Source organism: Somniosus microcephalus, chromosome 6, assembly GCF_052327205.1.
Source record: "Somniosus microcephalus isolate GS21.2 chromosome 6, FLI_Smic_1.0, whole genome shotgun sequence".
Classification (NCBI taxonomy): domain Eukaryota; kingdom Metazoa; phylum Chordata; class Chondrichthyes; order Squaliformes; family Somniosidae; genus Somniosus; species Somniosus microcephalus.
This window is the reverse complement of record NC_140992.1, coordinates 167,960,478-167,987,540: the sequence shown is the minus strand read 5'-3', so window position 1 is coordinate 167,987,540 and position 27,063 is coordinate 167,960,478. Positions and strand designations below refer to the sequence as shown.

At 49.6% G+C, this 27,063-nt stretch overlaps 1 protein-coding gene across 1 annotated transcript in view; it reads left to right on the top strand.

The window, feature by feature from the left end:
• The window catches only part of necab2 (N-terminal EF-hand calcium binding protein 2), a 908,814-nt gene that overhangs the window by 535,752 nt on the left and 345,999 nt on the right, over positions 1 to 27,063 (top strand). The window contains exon 5 of the mRNA XM_085992018.1: positions 15,149 to 15,246. Coding sequence (XP_085848144.1) covers positions 15,149 to 15,246 — 98 coding nt within the window. The remainder of the gene's footprint in view (positions 1 to 15,148; positions 15,247 to 27,063) is intronic.

Below are 27,063 nucleotides of genomic sequence, written 5' to 3'. Positions count from 1 at the left end.
GAGCGAGTGAGAGAGTGCGGTACAGAGAGAGAGAGTGACAGAGTGCGTTACAGAGGGACAGAGTGACAGTGTGCGTTACAGAGTGAGAGAATGCAGAGTGCGGTACAGATAGAGAGTGACAGAGTGCAGTACAGAGAGAGAGAGAGAGTGACAGAGTGCACTACAGAGTGAGAGGGACAGAGTGCGGTACAGAGAGAGAGTGACAGAGTGCGGTACAGAGAGAGAGAGAGAGTGAAAGAGTGCGGCACAGAGAGGGAGTGACAGAGTGCGGTACAGAGAGAGAGAGTGAGTGACAGTGTGCGGTATAGAGAAAGAGTGACAGAGTGTGGTACAGAGAGAGAGAGACACAATGCGGTACAGAGAGAGACAGTGACAGGATGCGGTAAAGAGAGAGAGTGACAGATTGCGGTACAAAGTGAGAGAGTGAAAGAGTGCGGTACAGAGAGAGGGAGTGAGAGAGTGTGCTACAGAGTGAAAGAGTGACAGAAAGCGCGACAGAGTGACAGGGTGCGCTACAGATTGAGTGTGACAGAATGCAGTACAGAGAGAGCGAGTGACAGAGTGTGGTATAGAGAGAGAGTGACAGAGTGCGGTACAGAGAGAGAGAGTGACAGAGTGCATTACAGAGTGAGAGAGTGACAGAGTGCGGTACAGAGAGAGAGAGTGACAGTGTGGTACAGAGAGAGAGAGAGAGAGTGACAGAGTGCGGTACAGAGAGAGAGAGTGACAGAGTGCATTACAGAGTGAGAGAGTGACAGAGTGCGGTACAGAGAGAGAGAGTGACAGTGTGGTACAGAGAGAGAGAGAGAGTGACAGAGTGCGGTACAGAGAGAGAGAGAGTGACAGAGTGCGGTACAGAGTGAGAGAGTGACAGAGTGCGGTACAGAGAGAGAGAGTGACAGAGTGCGGTACAGAGTGGGAGAGAGAGTGACAGAGCGCGGTACAGAGAGAGAGAGTCAGAGTGCACTACAGAGCGAGAGTGACAGAGTGCGGTACAGTGCAAGAGTGACAGAGTGCGGTACAGAGTGTGACAGAGTGCCGTACAGAGAGAGAGTGACAGAATGCGGTACAGAGAAAGACAGTGACAAAGTGCGGTACAGAGAGAGATAGTGACAGAGTGCGGTACAGAGACAGAGAGTGACAGAGTGTGGTACAGAGAGAGAGAGTGACAGAGTGCGGTACAGAGAGAGAGAGTGACAGAGTGCGGTATAGAGAGAGTGACAGAGTGTGGTACAGAGTGGGAGAGAGAGTGACACAGCGCGGTACAGAGAGAGAGAGAGTGACAGAGTGCACTACAGAGAGAGAGTGACAGAGTGCGGTACAGAATAAGAGTGACAGAGTGCGGTACAGAGAGCGAGAGTGACAGAGTGCGGTACAGAGCAAGAGTGACAGAGTGCGGTACAGAGAGAGAGTGACAGAGTGCGGTACAGAGAGAGAGAGAGTGACAGTGTGCACTACAGAGCGAGAGTGACAGAGTGCGGTACAGAGAGAGAGTGACAGAGTGCGGTAAGGAGAGAGAGAGAGTGAAAGAGTGCGGCACAGAGAGGGAGTGACAGAGTGCGGCACAGAGAGAGAGAGTGAGTGACTGTGCAGTATAGAGAGAGAGAGACACAGTGTGGTACAGAGAGAGAGATTGACAGAGTGCGGTATAGAGAGAGAGAGTGATAGAGTGCGGTACAGAGAGAGACAGTGACAGAGTGCGGTAAAGAGAAAGAGTGACAGATTGCGGTACAAAGTGAGAGAGTGACAGAGTGCGGTACAGAGAGAGGGAGTGACAGAGTGCACTACAGAGCGAAAGAGTGACAGAGTGCGCTACAGAGAGACAGAGTGACAGGGTGCGGTACTGAGTGATAGTGACAGAGTGCGGTACAGAGAGAGTGACACAGTGCGCTACAGATTGAGTGTGACAGAATGCAGTACAGATAGAGCGAGTGACAGAGTGCGGTATAGAGAGAGAGTGACAGAGTGCGGTACAGAGAGAGAGAGTGACAGTGTGGCACAGAGAGAGAGAGAGAGTGACAGAGTGCGGTACAGAGAGAGAGAGAGTGACAGAGTGCGGTACAGAGTGAGAGAGTGACAGAGTGCGGTACAGAGAGAGAGAGAGTGACAGAGTGCAGTACAGAGTGGGAGAGAGAGTGACAGAGCGCGGTACAGAGAGAGAGAGTCAGAGTGCACTACAGAGCGAGAGTGACAGAGTGCGGTACAGAGTGTGACAGAGTGCCGTACAGAGAGAGAGTGACAGAATGCGGTACAGAGAAAGACAGTGACAAAGTGCGGTACAGAGAGAGATAGTGACAGAGTGCGGTACAGAGACAGAGAGTGACAGAGTGTGGTACAGAGAGAGAGAGTGACAGAGTGCGGTACAGAGAGAGAGAGTGACAGAGTGTGGTACAGAGAGAGAGAGTGACAGAGTGCGGTATAGAGAGAGAGTGACAGAGTGTGGTACAGAGTGGGAGAGAGAGTGACACAGCGCGGTACAGAGAGAGAGAGAGTGACAGAGTGCACTACAGAGAGAGAGTGACAGAGTGCGGTACAGAGAGAGAGAGAGTGACAGAGTGCGGTACAGAGAGAGAGAGTGACAGAGTGCGGTACAGAGAGAGAGAGTGGCAGAGTGCGGTACAGAGAGAGAGAGTGACAGAATGCGGTACAGAGTGAGAGAGTGTCAGAATGCGGTACAGAGAGTGACAGAGTGCGGTACAGAGAGAGAGTGACAGAGTGCGCTACAGAGAGAGAGAGTGACAGATTGAGGTACAGAGAGAGAGTGACAGATTGCGGTACAGAGTGAGAGAGTGACAGAGTGCGGTACACAGAGAGAGAGTGACAGAGTGCGGTACAGAGAGAGAGTGACAGAGTGCAGTCCAGAGAGAGAGAGTGACAGAGTGCGGTACAGAGGGTGAGTGACAGAGTGCGGTACTGAGAGAGAGAGTGACAGAGTGCGGTACAGAATGAGAGTGACAGAATGCGGTACAGAGAGTGACAGAGTGCGGTACAGAGCGAGAGAGACAGAGTGTTGTACAGAGAGAGAGAGTGACAGAGTGCGGTACGGAGAGGGAGAGTGAGTGACAGAGTGCGGTATAGAGGGAGAGTGACAGGGTGCGGTACAGAGACAGTGAGAGTGACAGAGTGCACTACAGAGCGAGAGTGACAGTGTGTGGTACAGAGAGAGAGAGACAGAGTGCGGTACAGAGAGAGAGAGTGACAGAGTGCAGTATAGAGAGAGAGTGACAGAGTGCGGTACAGAGGGACAGAGTGACAGAGTGCGGCACAGAGAGAGAGTGACAGAGTGCGTTACAGAGTGAGAGAGTGACAGAGTGCGGTACAGAGAGAGAGTGACAGAGTGCGGTACAGAGGGACAGAGTGACAGTGTGCATTACAGAGTGAGAGAGTGACAGAGTGCGGTACAGAGAGAGAGAGAGTGACAGAGTGCACTACAGAGTGAGAGTGACAGAGTGCGGTACAGAGAGAGAGTGACAGAGTGCGGTACAGAGAGAGAGAGAGTGAAAGAGTGCGGCACAGAGAGAGAGAGCGACAGTGCGGTACAGAGAGAGAGTGTGACAGAGTGCCGTACAGAGAGAGAGTGACAGAATGCGGTACAGAGACAGACAGTGACAAAGTGCGGTACAGAGAGAGATAGTGACAGAGTGCGGTACAGAGACAGAGAGTGACAGAGTGTGGTACAGAGCGAGAGAGTGACAGAGTGCGGTACAGAGAGAGAGAGTGACAGAGTGCGGTATAGAGAGAGTGACAGAGTGTGGTACAGAGTGGGAGAGAGAGTGACACAGCGCGGTACAGAGAGAGAGAGAGTGACAGAGTGCACTACAGAGAGAGAGTGACAGAGTGCGGTACAGAACAAGAGTGACAGAGTGCGGTACAGAGAGCGAGAGTGACAGAGTGCGGTACAGAGCAAGAGTGACAGAGTGCGGTACAGAGAGAGAGTGACAGAGTGCGGTACAGAGAGAGAGAGAGTGACAGTGTGCACTACAGAGCGAGAGTGACAGAGTGCGGTACAGAGAGAGAGTGACAGAGTGCGGTAAGGAGAGAGAGAGAGTGAAAGAGTGCGGCACAGAGAGGGAGTGACAGAGTGCGGCACAGAGAGAGAGAGTGAGTGACTGTGCAGTATAGAGAGAGAGAGACACAGTGTGGTACAGAGAGAGAGATTGACAGAGTGCGGTATAGAGAGAGAGAGTGATAGAGTGCGGTACAGAGAGAGACAGTGACAGAGTGCGGTAAAGAGAAAGAGTGACAGATTGCGGTACAACGTGAGAGAGTGACAGAGTGCGGTACAGAGAGAGGGAGTGACAGAGTGCGCTACAGAGCGAAAGAGTGACAGAGTGCGCTACAGAGAGACAGAGTGACAGGGTGCGGTACTGAGTGATAGTGACAGAGTGCGGTACAGAGAGAGTGACAGAGTGCGCTACAGATTGAGTGTGACAGAATGCAGTACAGATAGAGCGAGTGACAGAGTGCGGTATAGAGAGAGAGTGACAGAGTGCGGTACAGAGAGAGAGAGTGACAGTGTGGCACAGAGAGAGAGAGAGAGTGACAGAGTGCGGTACAGAGAGAGAGAGAGTGACAGAGTGCGGTACAGAGTGAGAGAGTGACAGAGTGCGGTACAGAGAGAGAGAGAGTGACAGAGTGCAGTACAGAGTGGGAGAGAGAGTGACAGAGCGCGGTACAGAGAGAGAGAGTCAGAGTGCACTACAGAGCGAGAGTGACAGAGTGCGGTACAGAGTGTGACAGAGTGCCGTACAGAGAGAGAGTGACAGAATGCGGTACAGAGAAAGACAGTGACAAAGTGCGGTACAGAGAGAGATAGTGACAGAGTGCGGTACAGAGACAGAGAGTGACAGAGTGTGGTACAGAGAGAGAGAGTGACAGAGTGCGGTACAGAGAGAGAGAGTGACAGAGTGTGGTACAGAGAGAGAGAGTGACAGAGTGCGGTATAGAGAGAGAGTGACAGAGTGTGGTACAGAGTGGGAGAGAGAGTGACACAGCGCGGTACAGAGAGAGAGAGAGTGACAGAGTGCACTACAGAGAGAGAGTGACAGAGTGCGGTACAGAGAGAGAGAGAGTGACAGAGTGCGGTACAGAGAGAGAGAGTGACAGAGTGCGGTACAGAGAGAGAGAGTGGCAGAGTGCGGTACAGAGAGAGAGAGTGACAGAATGCGGTACAGAGTGAGAGAGTGTCAGAATGCGGTACAGAGAGTGACAGAGTGCGGTACAGAGAGAGAGTGACAGAGTGCGCTACAGAGAGAGAGAGTGACAGATTGAGGTACAGAGAGAGAGTGACAGATTGCGGTACAGAGTGAGAGAGTGACAGAGTGCGGTACACAGAGAGAGAGTGACAGAGTGCGGTACAGAGAGAGAGTGACAGAGTGCAGTCCAGAGAGAGAGAGTGACAGAGTGCGGTACAGAGGGTGAGTGACAGAGTGCGGTACTGAGAGAGAGAGTGACAGAGTGCGGTACAGAATGAGAGTGACAGAATGCGGTACAGAGAGTGACAGAGTGCGGTACAGAGCGAGAGAGACAGAGTGTTGTACAGAGAGAGAGAGTGACAGAGTGCGGTACGGAGAGGGAGAGTGAGTGACAGAGTGCGGTATAGAGGGAGAGTGACAGGGTGCGGTACAGAGACAGTGAGAGTGACAGAGTGCACTACAGAGCGAGAGTGACAGTGTGTGGTACAGAGAGAGAGAGACAGAGTGCGGTACAGAGAGAGAGAGTGACAGAGTGCAGTATAGAGAGAGAGTGACAGAGTGCGGTACAGAGGGACAGAGTGACAGAGTGCGGCACAGAGAGAGAGTGACAGAGTGCGTTACAGAGTGAGAGAGTGACAGAGTGCGGTACAGAGAGAGAGTGACAGAGTGCGGTACAGAGGGACAGAGTGACAGTGTGCATTACAGAGTGAGAGAGTGACAGAGTGCGGTACAGAGAGAGAGAGAGTGACAGAGTGCACTACAGAGTGAGAGTGACAGAGTGCGCTACAGAGAGAGAGTGACAGAGTGCGGTACAGAGAGAGAGAGAGTGAAAGAGTGCGGCACAGAGAGGGCGTGACAGAGTGCGGTACAGAGAGAGAGAGTGAGTGACAGTGTGCGGTATAGAGAGAGAGTGACAGAGTGTGGTACAGAGAGAGAGAGACACAGTGTGGTACAGAGAGAGAGATTGACAGAGTGCGGTACAGAGAGAGAGAGTGACAGAGTGCGGTATAGAGAGAGAGTGATAGAGTGCGGTACAGAGAGAGACAGTGACAGAGTGCGGTAAAGAGAGAGAGTGACAGATTGCGGTACAAAGTGAGAGAGTGACAGAGTGCGGTACAGAGAGAGGGAGTGACAGAGTGTGCTACAGAGTGAAAGAGTGACAGAATGCACTACAGAGAGACAGAGTGACAGGGTGCGGTACAGAGTGAGAGTAACAGAGTGCGGTACAGAGAGAGTGACAGAGTGCGCTACAGATTGAGTGTGACATAATGCAGTACAGAGAGAGCGAGTGACAATGTGGTACAGAGAGAGAGAGAGAGAGAGTGACAAAGTGCGGTACAGAGAGAGATACTGACAGAGTGCGGTACAGAGTGAGAGAGTGACAGAGTGCGGTACTGAGAGAGAGAGTGACAGAGTGCGGTACAGAGTGGGAGAGAGAGAGTCAGAGTGCACTACAGAGCGAGAGTGACAGAGTGCGGTACAGTGCAAGAGTGACAGAGTGTGGTACAGAGTGTGACAGGGTGCCGTACAGGGAGAGAGTGACAGAATGCGGTACAGAGAAAGACAGTGACAAAGTGCGGTACAGAGAGAGATAGTGACAGAGTGCGGTACAGAGACAGAGAGTGACAGAGTGTGGTACAGAGAGAGAGAGTGACAGAGTGCGGTACAGAGAGAGAGAGTGACAGAGTGCGGTATAGAGAGAGAGTGACAGAGTGTGGTACAGAGTGGGAGAGAGAGTGACAGAGTGCGGTATAGAGAGAGTGACAGAGTGTGGTACGGAGTGGGAGAGAAAGTGACACAGTGCGGTACAGAGAGAGAGAGTGACAGAGTGCGGTATAGAGAGAGAGTGAGAGAGTGACAGAGTGCGGTACACAGAGAGAGAGTGACAGAGTGCGGTACAGAGGGTGACAGAGTGCGCTACAGAGAGAGAGAGTGACAGATTGAGGTACAGAGAGAGAGTGTGACAGAGTGTGGTACAGAGAGAGAGAGTGACAGAGTGCGGTACAGAGAGAGAGAGTGACAGAGTGCGGTACAGAGAGAGAGTGACAGAGTGCAGTCCAGAGAGAGAGAGTGACAGAGTGCGGTACAGAGAGAGAGTGACAGAGTGTGGTACAGAGAGAGAGAGTGACAGAGTGCGGTACAGAGTGAGAGTGACAGAATGCGGTACATAGAGCGACAGAGTGTGGTACAGAGCGAGAGAGACAGAGTGTTGTACAGAGAGAGAGAGTGACAGAGTGCGGTACGGAGAGGGAGAGTGAGTGACAGAGTGCGGTATAGAGTGAGAGTGACAGAGTGCGGTACAGAGACAGAGAGTGACAGAGTGAGGTACAGAGACAGAGAGAGTGACAGAGTGCACTACAGAGCGAGAGTGACAGTGTGTGGTACAGAGAGAGAGAGACAGAGTGCGGTACAGAGAGAGAGAGTGACAGAGTGCGGTATAGAGAGAGAGTGACAGAGTGCGGTACAGAGGGACAGAGTGACAGAGTGCAGCACAGAGAGAGAGTGACAGAGTGCGTTACAGAGTGAGAGAGTGACAGAGTGCGGTACAGAGAGAGAGTGACAGAGTGCGGTACAGAGAGAGAGTGAGAGAGTGCGGTACAGAGAGAGAAAGTGACAGAGTGCGTTACAATGGGACAGAGTGACAGTGTGCGTTACAGAGTGAGAGAGTGACAGAGTGCGGTGCAGAGAGAGAGTGACAGAGTGCAGTACAGAGAGAGAGAGAGTGACAGAGTGCACTACAGAGTGAGAGTGACAGAGTGCGGTACAGAGAGAGAGTGACAGAGTGCGGTACAGAGAGAGAGAGAGTGAAAGAGTGCGGCACAGAGAGGGAGTGACAGAGTGCGGTACAGAGAGAGAGAGTGAGTGACAGTGTGCGGTATAGAGAGAGAGTGACAGAGTGTGGTACAGAGAGAGAGACACACAGTGTGGTAAAGAGAGAGAGATTGACAGAGTGCGGTACAGAGAGAGAGAGTGACAGAGGGCGGTATAGAGAGAGAGTGACACAGTGTGGTAAAGAGAGAGAGATTGACAGAGTGCGGTACAGAGAGAGAGAGTGACAGAGTGCGGTACAGAGAGAGACAGTGACAGAGTGCGGTAAAGAGAGAGAGTGACAGATTGCGGTACAAAGTGAGAGAGTGACAGAGTGCGGTACAGAGAGAGGGAGTGAAAGAGTGTGCTACAGAGTGAAAGAGTGACAGAGTGCGGTACAGAGAGAGTGACAGAGTGCGCTACAGATTGAGTGTGACAGAATGCAGTACAGAGAGAGCGAGTGACAGAGTGTGGTATAGAGAGAGAGTGACAGAGTGCGGTACAGAGAGAGAGAGTGACAGAGTGCATTACAGAGTGAGAGAGTGACAGAGTGCGGTACAGAGAGAGAGAGTGACAGTGTGGTACAGAGAGAGAGAGAGAGAGTGACAGAGTGCGGTACAGAGAGAGAGAGAGTGACAGAGTGCGGTACAGAGTGAGAGAGTGACAGAGTGCGGTACAGAGAGAGAGAGTGACAGAGTGCGGTACAGAGTGAGAGAGTGACAGAGTGCGGTACAGAGAGAGAGAGTGACAGAGTGCGGTACAGAGTGGGAGAGAGAGTGACAGAGCGCGGTACAGAGAGAGAGAGTCAGAGTGCACTACAGAGCGAGAGTGACAGAGTGCGGTACAGTGCAAGAGTGACAGAGTGCGGTACAGAGTGTGACAGAGTGCCGTACAGAGAGAGAGTGACAGAATGCGGTACAGAGAAAGACAGTGACAAAGTGCGGTACAGAGAGAGATAGTGACAGAGTGCGGTACAGAGACAGAGAGTGACAGATTGTGGTACAGAGAGAGAGAGTGACAGAGTGCGGTACAGAGAGAGAGAGTGACAGAGTGCGGTATAGAGAGAGTGACAGAGTGTGGTACAGAGTGGGAGAGAGAGTGACACAGCGCGGTACAGAGAGAGAGAGAGTGACAGAGTGCACTACAGAGAGAGAGTGACAGAGTGCGGTACAGAGAGAGAGAGTGACAGAGTGCGGTATAGAGAGAGTGACAGAGTGTGGTACAGAGTGGGAGAGAGAGTGACACAGCGCGGTACAGAGAGAGAGAGAGTGACAGAGTGCACTACAGAGAGAGAGTGACAGAGTGCGGTACAGAGAGAGAGAGTGACAGAGTGCGGTATAGAGTGAGAGTGAGAGAGTGCGGTACAGAGAGAGAGAGTGACAGAGTGCGGTACAGAGGGACAGAGTGACAGTGTGCGTTACAGAGTGAGAGAGTGACAGAGTGCGGTACAGAGAGAGAGTGACAGAGTGCGGTAAGGAGAGAGAGAGAGTGAAAGAGTGCGGCACAGAGAGGGAGTGACAGAGTGCGGTACAGAGAGAGAGAGTGAGTGACTGTGTGGTATAGAGAGAGAGTGACAGAGTGTGGTACAGAGAGAGAGAGACACAGTGCGGTACAGAGAGAGAGAGTGACAGAGTGCGGTACAGAGAGAGACAGTGACAGAGTGCGGTAAAGAGAAAGAGTGACAGATTGCGGTACAACGTGAGAGAGTGACAGAGTGCGGTACAGAGAGAGTGACAGAGTGCGCTACAGATTGAGTGTGACAGAATGCAGTACAGAGAGAGCGAGTGACAGAGTGTGGTATAGAGAGAGAGTGACAGAGTGCGGTACAGAGAGAGAGAGTGACAGAGTGCATTACAGAGTGAGAGAGTGACAGAGTGCGGTACAGAGAGAGAGAGTGACAGTGTGGTACAGAGAGAGAGAGAGAGAGTGACAGAGTGCGGTACAGAGAGAGAGAGAGTGACAGAGTGCGGTACAGAGTGAGAGAGTGACAGAGTGCGGTACAGAGAGAGAGAGTGACAGAGTGCGGTACAGAGTGAGAGAGTGACAGAGTGCGGTACAGAGAGAGAGAGTGACAGAGTGCGGTACAGAGTGGGAGAGAGAGTGACAGAGCGCGGTACAGAGAGAGAGAGTCAGAGTGCACTACAGAGCGAGAGTGACAGAGTGCGGTACAGTGCAAGAGTGACAGAGTGCGGTACAGAGTGTGACAGAGTGCCGTACAGAGAGAGAGTGACAGAATGCGGTACAGAGAAAGACAGTGACAAAGTGCGGTACAGAGAGAGATAGTGACAGAGTGCGGTACAGAGACAGAGAGTGACAGATTGTGGTATAGAGAGAGAGAGTGACAGAGTGCGGTACAGAGAGAGAGAGTGACAGAGTGCGGTATAGAGAGAGTGACAGAGTGTGGTACAGAGTGGGAGAGAGAGTGACACAGCGCGGTACAGAGAGAGAGAGAGTGACAGAGTGCACTACAGAGAGAGAGTGACAGAGTGCGGTACAGAGAGAGAGAGTGACAGAGTGCGGTATAGAGAGAGTGACAGAGTGTGGTACAGAGTGGGAGAGAGAGTGACACAGCGCGGTACAGAGAGAGAGAGAGTGACAGAGTGCACTACAGAGAGAGAGTGACAGAGTGCGGTACAGAGAGAGAGAGTGACAGAGTGCGGTATAGAGTGAGAGTGAGAGAGTGCGGTACAGAGAGAGAGAGTGACAGAGTGCGGTACAGAGGGACAGAGTGACAGTGTGCGTTACAGAGTGAGAGAGTGACAGAGTGCGGTACAGAGAGAGAGTGACAGAGTGCGGTAAGGAGAGAGAGAGAGTGAAAGAGTGCGGCACAGAGAGGGAGTGACAGAGTGCGGTACAGAGAGAGAGAGTGAGTGACTGTGTGGTATATAGAGAGAGTGACAGAGTGTGGTACAGAGAGAGAGAGACACAGTGTGGTACAGAGAGAGAGATTGACAGAGTGCGGTACAGAGAGAGAGAGTGACAGAGTGCGGTATAGAGAGAGAGTGATAGAGTGCGGTACAGAGAGAGACAGTGACAGAGTGCGGTAAAGAGAAAGAGTGACAGATTGCGGTACAACGTGAGAGAGTGACAGAGTGCGGTACAGAGAGAGGGGGTGACAGAGTGCGCTACAGAGTGAAAGAGTGACAGGGTGCGCTACAGAGAGACAGAGTGACAGGGTGCGGTACTGAGTGATAGTGACAGAGTGCGGTACAGAGAGAGTGACAGAGTGCGCTACAGATTGAGTGTGACAGAATGCAGTACAGATAGAGCGAGTGACAGAGTGCGGTATAGAGAGAGAGTGACAGAGTGCGGTACAGAGAGAGAGAGTGACAGAGTGCATTACAGAGTGAGAGAGTGACAGAGTGCGGTATAGAGAGAGAGAGTGACAGTGTGGTACAGAGAGAGTGAGAGAGTGACAGAGTGCGGTACAGAGTGAGAGAGTGACAGAGTGCGGTACAGAGAGAGAGAGTGACAGAGTGTGGTACAGAGTGGGAGAGAGAGTGACAGAGCGCGGTACAGAGAGAGAGAGTCAGAGTGCACTACAGAGCGAGAGTGACAGAGTGCGGTACAGTGCAAGAGTGACAGAGTGCGGTACAGAGTGTGACAGAGTGCCGTACAGAGAGAGAGTGACAGAATGCGGTACAGAGAAAGACAGTGACAAAGTGCGGTACAGAGAGAGATAGTGACAGAGTGCGGTACAGAGACAGAGAGTGACAGAGTGTGGTACAGAGAGAGAGAGTGACAGAGTGCGGTACAGAGAGAGAGAGTGACACAGCGCGGTACAGAGAGAGAGAGAGTGACAGAGTGCACTACAGAGCAAGAGTGACAGAGTGCGGTACAGAGAGAGGGTAACAGATTGAGGTACGGAGCGAGAGTGCGGTACAGAGAGAGGGTAACAGATTGAGGTACGGAGCGAGAGAGAGTGACAGAGTTCGGTACAGCGAGTGAGTGACAGAGTGCGGTCCAGAGAGAGAGTAACAGAGTGCGGTACAGAGAGAGGGTAACAGATTGAGGTACGGAGCGAGAGAGAGTGACAGAGTTCGGTACAGCGAGTGAGTGACAGAGTGCGGTCCAGAGAGAGAGTAACAGAGTGCGGTACAGAGAGAGAGTGACAGAGTGCGGTACAGAGAGAGAGAGTGACAGAGTGCGGTACAGAGAGAGAGTGACATAGTGCGGTACAGAGAGAGAGAGTGACAGAATGCGGTACAGAGTGAGAGAGTGACAGAATGCGATACAGAGAGTGACAGAGTGCGGTACAGAGAGAGAGTGACAGAGTGCGCTACAGAGAGAGAGAGTGACAGATTGAGGTACAGAGAGGGAGTGACAGAGTGCGGTACAGATTGAGAGAGTGACAGAGTGCGGTACAGAGAGAGAGGGACAGAGTGCAGTCCGGAGAGAGAGAGTGACACAGTGCGGTACAGAGAGAGGGTGACAGAGTGCGGTACAGAGAGAGAGAGTGACAGAGTGCGGTACACAGTGAGAGTGACAGAATGCGGCACAGAGAGTGACAGAGTGCGGTACAGAGCGAGAGAGAGTGACAGAGTGCGGTACAGAGAGAGAGAGTGAGGGACAGAGTGCGGTATAGAGAGAGAGTGACAGAGTGTGGTACAGAGAGAGAGAGACAGAGTGTGGTACAGAGAGAGAGAGTGACAGAGTGCAGTACAGAGAGAGAGAGTGACAGAATGCGGTAAAGAGAGAGAGTGACAGATTGTGGTACAAAGTGAGTGAGTGACAGAGTGCGGTACAGAGAGAGAGAGTGACAGAGTGCGGTATAGAGTGAGAGAGTTACAGAGTGCACTACAGAGAGAGAGAGTGACAGAGTGCGGTACAGGGAAGTGAGAGTGACAGAGTGCGGTACAGAGAGACAGAGTGACAGAGTGCGGTACAGAGAGAGAGAGTGACAGAGTGCGGTACAGAGTGAGAGTGACAGAATGCAGTACAGAGAGTGAGAGTGACAGATTGCGGTACAGAGAGAGAGTGACAAAGTGCGGTACAGAGAGAGAGAGTGACAGAGTGCGGTACAGAGAGAGGGTAACAGATTGCGGTACGGAGCGAGAGAGAGTGACGGAGTTCGGTACAGAGAGAGAGTGACAGAGTGCGCTACAGAGAGAGAGAGTGACAGATTGAGGTACAGAGATAGAGTGACAGAGTGCGGTACAGATAGAGAGTGTGACAGAGTGCGGTCCAGTGAGAGAGAGTGACAGAGTGCGGTACAGAGAGAGAGTGACAGTGCGGTACAGAGAGAGAGAGTGACAGAGTGCGGTACAGAGTGAGAGTGACAGAATGCGGTACAGAGAGTGACAGTGTGCGGTACAGAGCGAGAGAGAGTGACAGAGTGCGGTACAGAGTGAGAGAGTGACAGAGTGCAGTACAGAGAGAGAGAGTGACAGAGTGCGGTACAGAGAGAAAGTGACAGAGTGCGGTACAGAGAGAGAGAGTGACAGAGTGCGGTACTGAGAGAGAGTGACAGAGTGCGGTACAGAGAGAGAGAGAGTGACAGAGTGCGGTACAGAGAGAGAGTGACAGAGTGCAGTGCAGAGAGAGAGTGCCAGAGTGCGGTACAGAGGGAGAGAGTGACAGAGTGCGGTATAGAGCGAGAGTGACAGAATGCGGTACAGAGATAGAGAGTGACAGAGTGCGGTATAGAGCGAGAGTGACAGAATGCGGTACAGAGATAGAGAGTGACAGAGTGCGGTACAGATAGAGAGAGTGACAGAGTGCGGTATAGATAGAGAATGACAGTGTACGATTCAGAGAGAGAGAGAGTGACAGAGTGCGGTACAGAGAGAGAGAGTGACAGAATGCGGTACAGAGTGAGAGAGTGACAGAATGCGGTACAGAGAGTGACAGAGTGCGGTACAGAGAGAGAGTGACAGAATGCGCTACTGAGAGAGAGAGTGACAGATTGCAGTACAGAGAGAGAGAGTGACACAGTGCGGTACAGAGAGAGAGAGTGACAGGTTGCGGTACAGAGAAAGAGAGTGACAGAGTGCGGTATAGAGAGAGAGTGACAGAGTGCGGTACCGATAGAGAGTGACAGTGTACGATTCAGAGAGAGAGAGAGTGACAGAGTGCGGTACAGAGAGAGAGAGTGACAGAGTGCGGTACAGAGAGAGAGAGAGACAGAGTGCGGTACAGGGCAGGAGTGACAGAGTGCGGTACAGAGAGAGAGTGACACAGAGCGAGAGAGTGACAGAGTGCGGTACCGAGAGGGAGTGACAGATTGCGGTACAGAGAGAGAGTGACACAGAGCGAGAGAGTGACAGAGTGCACTACAGTGCGAGAGTGACAGAGTGCGGTACAGAGCAAGAGTGACAGAGTGCGGTACAGAAAGAGAGAGTGACAGAGTGCGGTACAGAGAGAGAGTGACAGCGTGCGGTACAGAGAGAGAGTGACAGAGTGCGGTACCGATGGAGAGTGACAGAGTGCAGTACAGAGAGAGAGAATGACGGATTGCGGTACAGAGCGAGAGTGACAGAGTGTGGTACCTAGAGAGAGTGACAGAGTGCAGTACAGAGTGAGAGTGAGAGAGTGCGGTACAGAGAGAGAGTGACAGAGTGCGGTACAGAGAGAGAGTGACAGAGTGCGGTACAGAGAGAGAGTGATAGAGTGCGGTACGGAATATGGTCGAGTGTGATGTCAATTTCAGTTGCTCTTGTAGCCTGCTGGTACCTGCCCTGTATGTCGGTCACATAGAGTCAAATTGTGGACAAATCAATCCTAATCTGTGCTCATTTGGCTGATCTCAGTCAGGGCATTGGCGGAGTGTTACATTGACCTCAGTGACTGCGATTTATTGAAGAGGCAATCAGCCGGAGCTCCCACCCCTGACCCCTTTGTGACCCCTGTGAGAAACCATGTGGGAGTCGGTGGAGAACAGGATCCCCTCTTCAGTGAAGCCCCACACTGTCACATAGCATGCTGAAGCCTAAGTTTCTAGACTGACAGACAATGTTTCTATGGGTGAGGTCATGTGGCTTTCAACATCGGTGGAAATGTGCTCTGACGAGAGTCAGTGACCCCAGGATGAAGAATATAAGAATCGCACCTATGAAAGTGTGACAACTGGCCATGGAGTTGGGCTTAAAGGTACTGGAGTGAAATCAGACCATCAATAACCCATGTTCTGCTCTCCCTCTCTCTAGATTACTTCGCCTCCCACATGGGAGACTATGAGGATGTCCTTGCCTGCTTGGAGACCCTAAACCTTTCGATTCTGAAGGCTATGGACTACACCAAGAAGGTGAGCTTCACAGGGGGGCCTGGCACTGGGCAGTGGGCCCACACTTCGTCATTAGAGACAGACAGTGGCTGATTGTGTTTGATAGGGGTAGCAGTAATACAATGGCCCTGAATTTGCGGTCGGAGGCTTCCGATCCACTAATTAAATGTCCGTGTACACGGTGGTCCGGGAGGTACAGAGGCCCAGGCACCCCAGGGGTGCAGGCAGTGCACAGGTGCCCCTGGGATCACATGGGCCAGCCCACCCATTCATGCTTATGGGGATTCCATTTCTACGGAATGAATGGGAATACCCCAAAAAATACACCTAGACATCAAATAAGGGTCTATAAATAACCTTATCTTATTGTACAGGTTTTTTTTAATGTTTAAATGATTGAAAAAAACGTATTTTTATTTTTTATTAAACTCTTACACTGGTAAAAGCAGGCCGAACAGGCGTAAGAATTTCACAGGCATTCTCTGGGCAGCAGTTGGACAAATGGCCCAACTCTCCGCTCGCCGAGGCCCTTCACCCGGGGCTGCGGAGGATCTGTTAAGAAGATTCTTGACAGGTCGCAAGTTCCGGGTTATCGCGCTAGCGCTTGACATGCCTAAACCCGGAACTTGCGTGGTCCTGATGGGTGCATGCGCACCCCGTACGTGCTGGTAGGGGCTGCAAATTATGGCCCAATGTCTTGGTAGCACATTGAGGATAGGTCCAATATCACTCTGGATTTTCACCCTTCAGCTGGGGCCCGAGTAAAAAAAAAACCCAGAAAAAGGAAACTGGGTGTTTAGGGGTGGGGACACTGACATTAATCTTTCACCTCTGGTTAAACTGGGTGTATCGCGGTTGGGGCATTGGCTGGGGGAGCAGAGATTATTAAAATACCCCATTCTGTCTCTTTGTCTATCTCTATCTGTTCTGCTGTTTATCTCTCTGCCTCTCTGTCACTGTCTCTGCCTCTCTCAATTCAATTCAATTCAATTCAAATCACTTTATTGGCATGACAAGGTACATCTTATGTTGCCAAAGCATCGAAAAAACATTTATGGTTGACCACATAAACGCAGATCTATCCATACAGTGTATAAACAGATATATCCCTGAGTGTATAAATATACATTTGTATAATTTGTATATACTCTATTCTTAGATTTAATGGTTGTCTCTCTGTTTATGGCAAGCTGTAACATAGTGTGCCGCTAAGGTTACACAATTTCTCTGTTCCCCTAATAGGTATGGGAGTTTTTGGTCGTGATTCAAATTTTTGAATTCAGGGCATATTTTTGTGAATTTTGGGTAGAAATTCCCCCTTATGCCCTGATATTTTCCACAAGCTGTGAGGAAGTGCATCTCTGTCTCCACCACTCCCTGACTGCAGTGAGAGCATATCCTGTCCTCTCTTGTCAGCCAGGTCTGCCTTTTTCGATGGCCAGGCTATGTTCACTAAGTCTGTACATTGTCAAGGTTTTTCTCAATTTGCTATCTTTTACCATGGTCAGGTATTCAGCCATGTTGTATTGTCTGTTTAGGGCCAAGTAGCAATTGAGTTTGTTTTGGGTTTTTGTTGTTTCTGCCCAATGTGACAGATATTTTTCCTTTTGCTTAGTGACAATTGTGTTGGGTCGAATTCTCTGTGCTATGATGTCACTGTCCTGGGGCTGGTTATTGTTAGTAGTGTTAGTATTTACTTCACTGAGTCCCAGGACTAGTTGACTGAGGGTATTCTTCTTTATGATCCTCTCTTGGCATTTCAGGGCTTCGTAATGATAGCAGTGGGGGTTGCTCATTTTTAGGTGTTTCCAAAATTTGGTGGCTCTTTTTTGGATAGTAATTAATAGTGGATATTGGCCTAGTTCTGCCCTGCATGCATTGTTTGCGGTTTTCCTTTGAGTCCGGATGATACTTTTACAGAATTCTGCATGTAGGATCTCAATTGGATGTTTGTCCCATTTTGCAAATTCTTGTTGTGTTAGCGGTCCCCACACCTCACTGCCATAGAGTGCAATTGGTTCAATTACTGATTTAAAAATTTTGAGCCAAATGCCAATTGGGATTTCTGTTTGGATTGATTTTTTAATGGCATAGAAAGCCCTTCTTGCTTTCTCTTTCAGTTCATTCACAGCCAGATGAAAATTTCCCGTAGAGCTGATTTTTAAGCCCAAGTATGTGTAGTTAGTGGTTTGTTCAATTTTAGTTGTTACTAGTGTGAAATTTATTCTGGGTCCCTGATGTCTGGATCTTTGCTGGAACACAAGAACTTTGGTTTTTTGGGGGTTTATTGTCAGGGCCCAGGTCTGACAGAACAACTCTAGCAGATCCAGGTTCTGCTGTAGACTCTCCTTAGTTGGTGACAGCAGAACCAGGTCATCTGCATAGAGGAGGAATTTAACCTTGGATTCATATAGGGTGAGGCCGGGTGCTGTAGCTTGTTCAAGTAGTTTTGCCAATTCATTTATGTAAATATTAAAGAGTGTCAGTGAGATGGGCGAGCCCTGCGTCACACCACGCCCCTGTGCGAAGTATTTTGTTTGTTTGTCTCCAATTTTAACTGCACATTTATTGTTTGTATACATTGATTTAATTACATCATATGTTTTTCCCCCTACACCACTTTCAATAAGTTTCAAGAATAGACCGTCATGCCAAATGGAATCGAAAGCCTTCTGGAAATCTATAAAGCAGGCAAAAATTTTGCTTTTGTTTTGATGAACATGTTTGTCAATTAGGGTGTGCAGGGTGAAGATATGATCCGATGTTCTATAGTTTGGTAGGAATCCAATTTGGCTTTTACTCAAGACATTGTGCTCCTCAAGGAAGTTTATAAGTCTTTTGTTTATGATACTACAGAATACCTTCCCCAGGTTACTGTTTACACAGATGCCTCGATAGTTATTTGGGTCAACTTTGTCTCCACTTTTGTATATGGGCGTTATGAGTCCTTTGTTCCAGATATCAGGGAAGTAACCGACACTCAGAACCAAGTTGAAAAGTTTTAGGATAGCCAATTTCATTTTATCGTCCGTGTGTTTTATCATTTCGCTTAGGATGCCATCTGCACCGCAAGCTTTTCCTGGTCGCAGGTCCTTGAGTTTTTCAAATAGCTCTTTTTCAGTTATTAGGGGGTCTAGCGGGTTTTGGTTATCTTATGTGGCCAATTCGAGCTTTTCCAGTTTTTTGCATATTTGATATTGCTCTGGGCTTAGTGTGTTTTTCTGGTATAATTTTTCAAAATGGTTTTCCCATGTGTCTCCGTTTTGAATGGCCAATTCATCGTGTTGTTTTTTGTGTAATGTATTCCAGTTGTCCCAGAAACAATTAGAATCAATAGATTCCTCAATGGAGCTGAGGGTATTCTTAATATACTGCTCTTTCTTGGTTCTGAGTGTGTTTTTGTATTGTGTTATGCCTGACAATAAGTAAGGTGTAATTCCTCATTTTCTGGCTGTCTGTGTTTTTGGTTTGATATTTTTCTGAGTTTCTTCCTCATGTTATGGCAATCTGAGTCAAACCATTTTTCATAGTTTTTTGTTTTGGGTTTGTTCTTGCAAACTTTCAAGTTTGACATGGATGCCAAATGATCAAAAATATTATTTAGGTTATTCACCGACCGGTTTACGCCTTCTTTATTGTGAGTGTATGTGTTTTCCAGAAAGGTGTCCAAGAGAGCTTGTGTTGATTGATTGCTAATTGCTTTCTGGTATTTTTCTGTGCTGTTTTTGACCCATCTGTATGATTTTTTAATGTTGTACAGCTTACTGGGTTGTGTTTCTGTGTTGGTTGTTTCTGTCCTTTTTAGATACACAAGTAATTTGACTGTGGTCTGACAGTGTTGTTTGTGGTTTGACTGTGAATGCTCTGAAAGAGGATGAGTCCAAATCCGCAATCATATAGTCTACGGTGCTGAAGCCAAGAGGTGAGCAATAGGTGGATCTTCCTAGGAAGTCTCCCATGTACCTACCATTGACAATGTACAGACCCAGGCTTCGACAGAGCTGCAGGAGCTGTTTTCCGTTAGCATTTGCCTGTTTGTCGCAGTTATGCCTGTGTGTATGGAAAGGGAGATGAAAGTGGTTATTCCCAAATATGTAATTGTTCCCCTGATTATTGGTGAAGTCTGGTTCTTCGCCAGTTCTTGAGTTGAGGTCACCACAGATCAACACGTTCCCGTGGGCCTGGAATTGGATAATCTCTCTCTCAATGTTGGAGAAGGCGTCCTCTTTGAAGTACGGGGATTCTATCGGGGGGATATAAAGTGCGCAAATGAAAACATCTTGCATGCTAGAGATGATGCCCCTCTTAATTTTGAGCCATATGTGGTTTTCGCCCTTTTTTATGAATTTAATGTAATTCCTAAGCTCTGTTTTAAACCAAATCGGTATGCCTCCAGAGTCTCTGCCCTGGGTTTCTCCTGGCAGTTTATTGGAGGGGACCACCAGCTCTGTGTACCCATGGGGACAGCCAGTGTGTCCTTCTCCTCTACACCAGGTTTCCTGTAAAAAGATAATATCCAGATCTTTAATTTCATCTAGGAAATCTGGGGTCCTACTCTTCATGCCAAGCACAGAAGAGCGTAGACCTTGGATATTCCAGGTTGAGATATATAAGGATTTCATGTTAAGTTTGATCTTTTACTGGGATAGGTTAAAATATGATAAATAGTGGTATGTGTTTGCCGTGTCTAAATGGGGAAAAAAGAACATTTCAATTGTCTATAAATGCTGAGAATAATTGGTTACAACTCTTTCTAATACCTAGTCCTTATTTTTTCTGATCCATAAGGCGGGAGTAGATGCTGCTGCGCATCTGCATTATGTCTCTTAATGGATTGTCTCTGCCTGTGGTATTGCGTACGCCCTGAGCACCTCTCCCTCTGTCTGGCTGGGGGTGGTCCTGTTCCCCTGTAGGGCAGGAGTGGTGCAGGTCCGACATTGTTGTTGTGCATGGGGATCCTCTCTGGTCCCGGTTGGTGTGGTGGTGGTCTCTGTAGTAGCCCTGGTCTGTACCCCTCTGGTCTCTGGTGGTTGGGGGGGGGGTCCTCTTGGAGTCTGGGTGTGGACCCAATTAAAAGCGACATCATTCAGGGCCTTAGCAAAGACCGATATTCGCTCCCTGTGGATATGGACTTGGTCGTGAAGACATTCCACATCGAGGGTGGGGTGTTGGGCCAGGTGCACGTTATGTTTTAATTCACAATCTCTTGCTATGCTGGCATTTATCTCATGGATTGTTTTGTTGTTAAAGTCTTTTCTTGGCAATATTGTGGAAACAGTGATTCTAGTGTTTGGGAAGGTGTCGCTTGCCTTCTCAATCACTGATCCGAGCGATGTTGCTACCCTTTAGGTCATTTGTGCTGGTGTGTATTATTATATGTTGGGGGGAGCCTAATTGGGTTTTGGTCAGCCATTCCAGAGCTCTGTCTGTTGTTGGGCACCAGATCTTTTTTACTTTACGTCTAGGGAAGAGCTTTTTCTCCCAGAGGAAACTCCCATTTGAGTCTATGAGTATTACGATGTCAGCCTTGTTGGTGTTTACTGGCTGGTGGCTTTCGCCTGGACTCACAGGTTGTGTGTTGGACTGGGGTGGTCGTGTCTGGTGTGTGCGCTCCTCTTGTGAGCGGCTCGGCTGTGGTTCCAAAGTGGTGGGGGCAGACTGGGCTTCAGTGTGCTGGTCGGTCTGTGTGGCTCCCCCTGTATTGTGGGTCTGCTGCTGTTGTTCAGTGTGAGAGTGCAGCTGCTCAGTCGGGCTCTGCACTGTCTTATCTCTAGCCTCTGGCTGCTGGGCTAATGCCGCTATCTCTCCCCTGTGGCTCTCTTTGTCTTTCTGTAGCTCTTTCACCTGCTTCCCAAGTAAATTCAGCTCTCTCCTGTATCTCTCCCTCTCTTGCTTTTGTTCATGCTTCATTGCTGAAATGCTGTTTTCTTGGTCGGTTTTCAGTTGAAGGACCGCCTCTATAAGTTTAACCAGCTCTGTCTCCAGCTGGTTAAATTTCTCCTTTAGTTGTACCGGGCTGTGGGACCCCAGGGTGTGTGCCTGGTCGGAGCTGGAGGGCTCCCTCACTTCCTGGATAGGCTGCTCTTCTCTTGGTGAGCTGAAAGTGGTAGGGGGAGTGTGTGTGGCTTCCTCCCTGGTATTTACGCTGGGGCTGGTCAATTGTACCATGGGGCTGTGGGGCCCCAGGGTGTGTGCCTGGTCAGAACTGTATGGCTCGCTCACCTCCTGACCAGGCTGATTTACTCCTGGTGAGTTGTAAGTGGTGGGGGGAGTGTGTGTGGCTTTTTCCCTGGTAGTTGCCCTGGGGCTGGTCCTTCCCCTCTCAATTATTTCTCTCAGTGTCTGGAAGGCCGTTTCAAAATCTTTGAGGTTGCCTTGCACCAATATTGTCCCGTTTCTGTACATGTTGACAGTCGTGGTTTCACTATCAGGGTCCCCTGATTTTCTTATTTTCAGTTTGGACCCATTAGCGGTTTTTTCATGCTTAACCCTGGGATAGTGTATGGTGATTGCTTTGAGCCAAGCCACTGACTGATCTGAGTAAAAAATGAGATTACTCATTTTCCCATTTTTGTACCAGTCAGCAAAAAGAGTTTCTCGCTTCGCTCTCAGCTGTTGTTGCTTGAGCGATTTTCTTGCATTTTTTTTGGTGTTGCGGGGAAGCTGGAAGAGGTTGCTCTCAGTGTGCCACGGGAGCTGCTGCGGCTCCTCTGACTCGCTCATTTTTAGTGTAAAAGTAACAATTATTGCTGACCTTAGAATGAACTTTTCTGGGGCCCCGGGTTTGGTGTTTCCCTCTCCCGACTCGCGGGCTTTCCCAGGCCCCGGACTCGCTTGCTCTCCAGGTCCTCCCCAGGCCCCTTACTCACTGTCCTGGTCTGCGTCTGGGAGCCGCTGTTTCCCGGTGTCTCCGGGCTGTTCCCCTCCCCCTCAGAGGTCTCTGGGCCTCTGTCTTGGCCTGTCTCCTCGGGCCTTTCCCTGGCTTCAGGCTCCCTCCCCGGGCCCTGTACTCACTGTCCTGGTCTGCGTCTGGGAGCTGCTGCCTCTGGGCTGCTCCCCTCCCCCTCAGAGGTCTCTGGGCCTCTGTCTTGGCCCGGCTTCTCGGACCTTTCCCGGGCTTCCGGCTCCGCGTTCCGGCCCCGCGCTCCGGCCGCTTTTCGGGCTTCGCGCTCCGGCCGCCTTTCGGGCTTCACGCTCCGGCCGCCGTTCGGGCTCAGCGCTCCGGCCGCCTTTCGGGCTTCACACTCCGGCCGCCGTTCAGGCCGCGTGTTCCGGCCGCCGCTTGGGCTTTGCCTTGGTGCCTCGCTCTCCCGGTTTTTCCCCGGGTTTATTCCTCTCTTTCTTCTGTCCTTTTGCTTTGTCTCTTCCTTCTGCTTTCTGCTTTCTTCTACTTTCCTCGGGATTATTTTTCCCTCTTTCGGGTCCCGTCTTTGGTGGTCTTTTTGGCGGTCTTTTCTTTTCCTTCCGTACTTAAACTAAGCTAAATTAACCTTAAACCTAAACTAAACTAAACTGAACTAACTTAACTAAAATTAAATTTAACTTTTAAACCTTTTAAAACTTGAAATGTAACTTTTCCCCCCACTTTAAACACTAAAAAACACTAAAAAATTCAGCAGCCCATCTTCAGCGTGCCTGCGTCCTGTGCCTGCCACTCACTCTCTCTGCCTCTCTCTCTGTCTGTCTCTCTCTCTCTCTGCCTCTCTCTCTCTCTGCCTCTCTCTCTGTCTCTGTCTCTGCCTCTCTCTGTCTGTCTCTCTCTGTCTCGCTCTCTGTCACTTCCCCCCTGTCTCTCGCTCTGCCTCTCTCTTTGTCACTGTCTCTGCCTCTCTCTCTCTCTCTGTCACTTTCCCCCCCTGTCTCCCTCTCTCTCTGCCTCTCTTTCACTGTCTCTGCCTCTCTCTCTCTCTGTCACTGTCTCTGCCCCTCTCTCTCTCATTGTCTTTGCCTCTCCCCCTCTCTGTCTCTGCCTGTCACTGTCTCTGCCTCTCTCTCTATTTTTCTCTCTCTCTCTCTCTGTCACTGTCTCTGCCTCACTCTCTGTCTCTATCTCTTTCTCTGTCTCTGCCTCTCTCTGTCCTGTCTCTGCCTCTCTCTGTCTCTATCTCTCTCTCTCTCTGGCACTGTCTCTCGGTGCCTCTCTCTCTCTCTTTCTCTGTCTCTGCCTCTCTCCGTCTCTCTCTCTGTCTCTGCCTCTCTCTCTCTGTCACTGTCTCTGCCTCTCTCTCTCTGTTTCTCTCTGTCACTGTCTCTGCCTCCCTCTCTCTCTGTCTCTATCTCTCTGTCACTGTCTGTGCCTCTGTGCCTCTCTCTCTCTGTCACTGTCTCTGCCTCTCTCTCTGTTTCTCTCTCTGTCACTGTCTCTGCCTCTTTCTCTCTCTACCTCTCTGTCTGTCTCTCTCTCTCTGTCACTGTCTCTGCCTCTTTCTCTCTCTCTCTCTCTCTGTCACTGTGTCTGCTTCTTTCTCTCTCTGTCTCTCTCTCTCTGTCTGTCACTGTCTCTGCCTCTCTCTTTCACTCTCTCTCTCTGTCACTGTCTCTGCCTCTCTCCCTGTCTCTCCCTCTCTGTGTCTCTCTCTGCCCCTCACTCTCTCTCTGCCTCTCTGTATCTCTGTTTCTCTCTCTATTATTATGTCCGTGTATAATTGAGACACGGACTGCAGGAGTTGATTATAACAAGTCTTTACTGAATGGAGACAACCTGGAAACTGAAACTACAGAAGCCTGCTAGGGCCTTTTATACAGGGGTGGTCACTGCCGGTACTGCAGTCTGAGACCAGTTATTCCCTTAAAGGGACATACACAACAATTCCTCCCCTTTTAGATAAACAGTACATAACATTCATTTAACAACTAAATAATAACTAATTACAATTACGGTTGCTAGATACATTGGTTGAAGTTAAGCAATTATAAGTTCAGTCTTTGAGGAGGCTTCCTGATTCTGTCTGGATAACGCCTCTTTGGGATATCAGGTTCTTCTGGCAAGGTTGAGTCGGGATCAATGTTGTTGTTTGGTTCGTCTGCTTCCAATATCACCGATTCTGCGGTAGATGCAATTGGTACTTCGGTTTCATCGCCAGGTGTATCAGATCGTGGTGTGGAGTTGACGTTTTCCAGTGACTCTAGAATCTGGTCAGTATGGCGTCTTACAATGCTCTCTCCAACGTCCATGGTATACATTAGAGGTCCTTGCCGTGTACAGATCGTTCCTGGCTGCCATTTCTCTGTGCGGTAGTCCCTGGCCAAAACTGGTTGACCTATCTTAAAACTCCTGGTCGGCCTTTCATTCATATTCTGAAACTGCCTGTTCTCCACATCTCTTCTGACGTTTGGCTTAACCAAATCCAAGCGGCATCATAGTCTTCGATTGAAGAACATCATGGCTGGAGTTTGGTTGGTAACCGCATGTGTCGGCAAACAAGAAGTTATCCACCTTGTGTTGTAGGGGTATATCTTCATTACACATTGCCTTGATAGCCTTCTTGAATGTTTGAACAAACCTCTCGGCCAATCCATTAGTGGCTGGATGATATGGGGCGGATGTGTAATGCTTAACACCATTGTTCTTTAAGAACCTCCGGAACTCTTCAGACACAAACTGTGGTCCATTGTCAGAGCAAATCTGTTCAGGCAGCCCATTCCTGGCGAATATGGTTTGTAAGACTGTGATAGTTTTTTCTGTGGTGGTTGAGGACATTTTTATTACCTCTGGCCACTTTGAATGTGCATCCACCGCAATTAAAAACATCGAGTCCATAAAGGGACCAGCAAAATCAATGTGCACCGTTTGCCATGGAGATGAGGACCACTCCCATGGATGTAAAGGGGCTTGTGGTGGGGCGTTTTGGACCTTCTGGCATCCTGTACAGCTCTTGGTCATCTCTTCAATTTCTCTATCGATTCCCGGCCACCACACAAATGCTCTGGCTAAGTTCTTCATTTTTACCCGTCCCAGATGACCCTCATCAAGCTCATTGAGCACTCTATCCTTCAATTTGGGTGGAATTACTACTCTGGATCCACACATCAAGGTTCCTCTGCACACTGACAGCTGTTCTCTTCTCGGCGAGAATGCTGGCAGCAGTGGTTCGCCATGTGCTGGCCATCCCTTCACCGTTAAATCATAGACCCAGGAGAGTGTCGGGTCATTTCGTGTTTCCTTTTCTATGTTTGCATTCGTCACAGGGAGACATTCGACTATAGTCGAGTGGAATAACTCCACTGGATCCACTGCCAGTTCTTCTTCCATCGTCGGCAACGGTAGGCACGACAATCCATCAGCATTCCCATGCTGTTTAGTTCCTTTGTACTCGATGTCATATTGGTGTGCCCCTAGGAAAAGGGACCACCTCTGTAGCCATTGTGCCGTCATTATCGGTCCGCCCTTCTGAGCGTTCAAAATGGAGACGAGAGGTTGATGATCAGTTAGTAGAGTAAATTTCTGACCGTGCAGGTAGTGATTGAACTTCTTCACCCCCACACCAGGCTGAGGGCCTCTCTGTCAATCTGGGCGTAGTTACGCTCGGCTGAAGTTAACGAGCGTGACGCAAAAGCTATCGGCCTCTCTGAACCATCAAGGAATTTATGTGACAGTACCGCCCCAACACCGTAGGGAGACGCATCACACGCCAGTCTTATCGGTAGTGATGGGTTGCAGTGAGCCAATACTTCTCTTGAAGTGATTAGGTCCTTACTCTTCTGAAAGGCCCGCTTACATTCATCACTCCATTTCCATGCTACTCCCGTTCGTAGTAGGGCGTTCAGTGGATGCAGAATTGTGGACAAATTCGGCAAAAACTTATGGTAGTAATTCACCAATCCGAGGAATGACCTCAGTTGCGACACATTTTCAGGTGCTGGAGCCTTAACTACTGCTTCAATTTTGTCAGGAGACTTATGCAACCCCTCTTCATCAATCACGTGGCCACAATACGATATCTGTTTCTTAAAAAACTCGCACTTGGGGCGATTGGCTCGTAGCCCATGTTCACGTAGTCTAGTGAGCACCTGTTCTAGGTTGTTAAGGTGTTCAATGTCATCTTCACCTGTCACTAGGATGTCGTCCAAGTAACACTGAGTCCCCGGAATCCCTTGCAGGACTTGTTCCATCGCTCTTTGCCATATCGCCGGAGCCGATGCTACTCCGAATACCAGCCGATTATACTGGTAAAGACCTTTGTGAGTGTTTATCGTGAGATACTTCCTAGAGGATTCTTCAACCTCCATCTGCAAATATGCTTGTGCTCGGTCAATTTTTGTAAAACGCTTCCCTCCAGATAGTGAGGCGAAGATATCTTCTATCCTTGGAAGAGGATATTGTACTGTGTGAAGGACTGGGTTCACCGTCACCTTGAAGTCCCCACAGATGCGAACCTTCCTTGGCTCCTCAGACTTATTGTTTAACATTTTCTTCATGACAGGAATGATGGGTGTCGCCCACTCGCTCCAGTCTACCTTAGATAACACGCCTGCATTCTCCAGATTCTCCAGCTCTGCCTCGACGGCTGGGCGAATTGCATATGGTACCGGTCTTGCTTTGAAAAACTTGGGAATTGCATTCTCCTCTATTTTTATCGAGGCGGTTACGCCTTTAAGAGTGCTCAGTTCTTGTTGAAATACCTCTTTGGCGTCAGCTAAGATTGTTGACAATCGTCCAGGAGTGACGTCGTCATCCTTTTTACCAGCCACCGTCAGTGCCTGAATGGAGTGCCAGTCTAAACTTATCTTTCTGATCCATTCACGTCCCAATAACAGTGATCCACCATCTTGCAGAATGTAGAGATACAATTTCCGTATTTTCTTGCCGTTGTATTCAACAGGCACCCTTATTTTTCC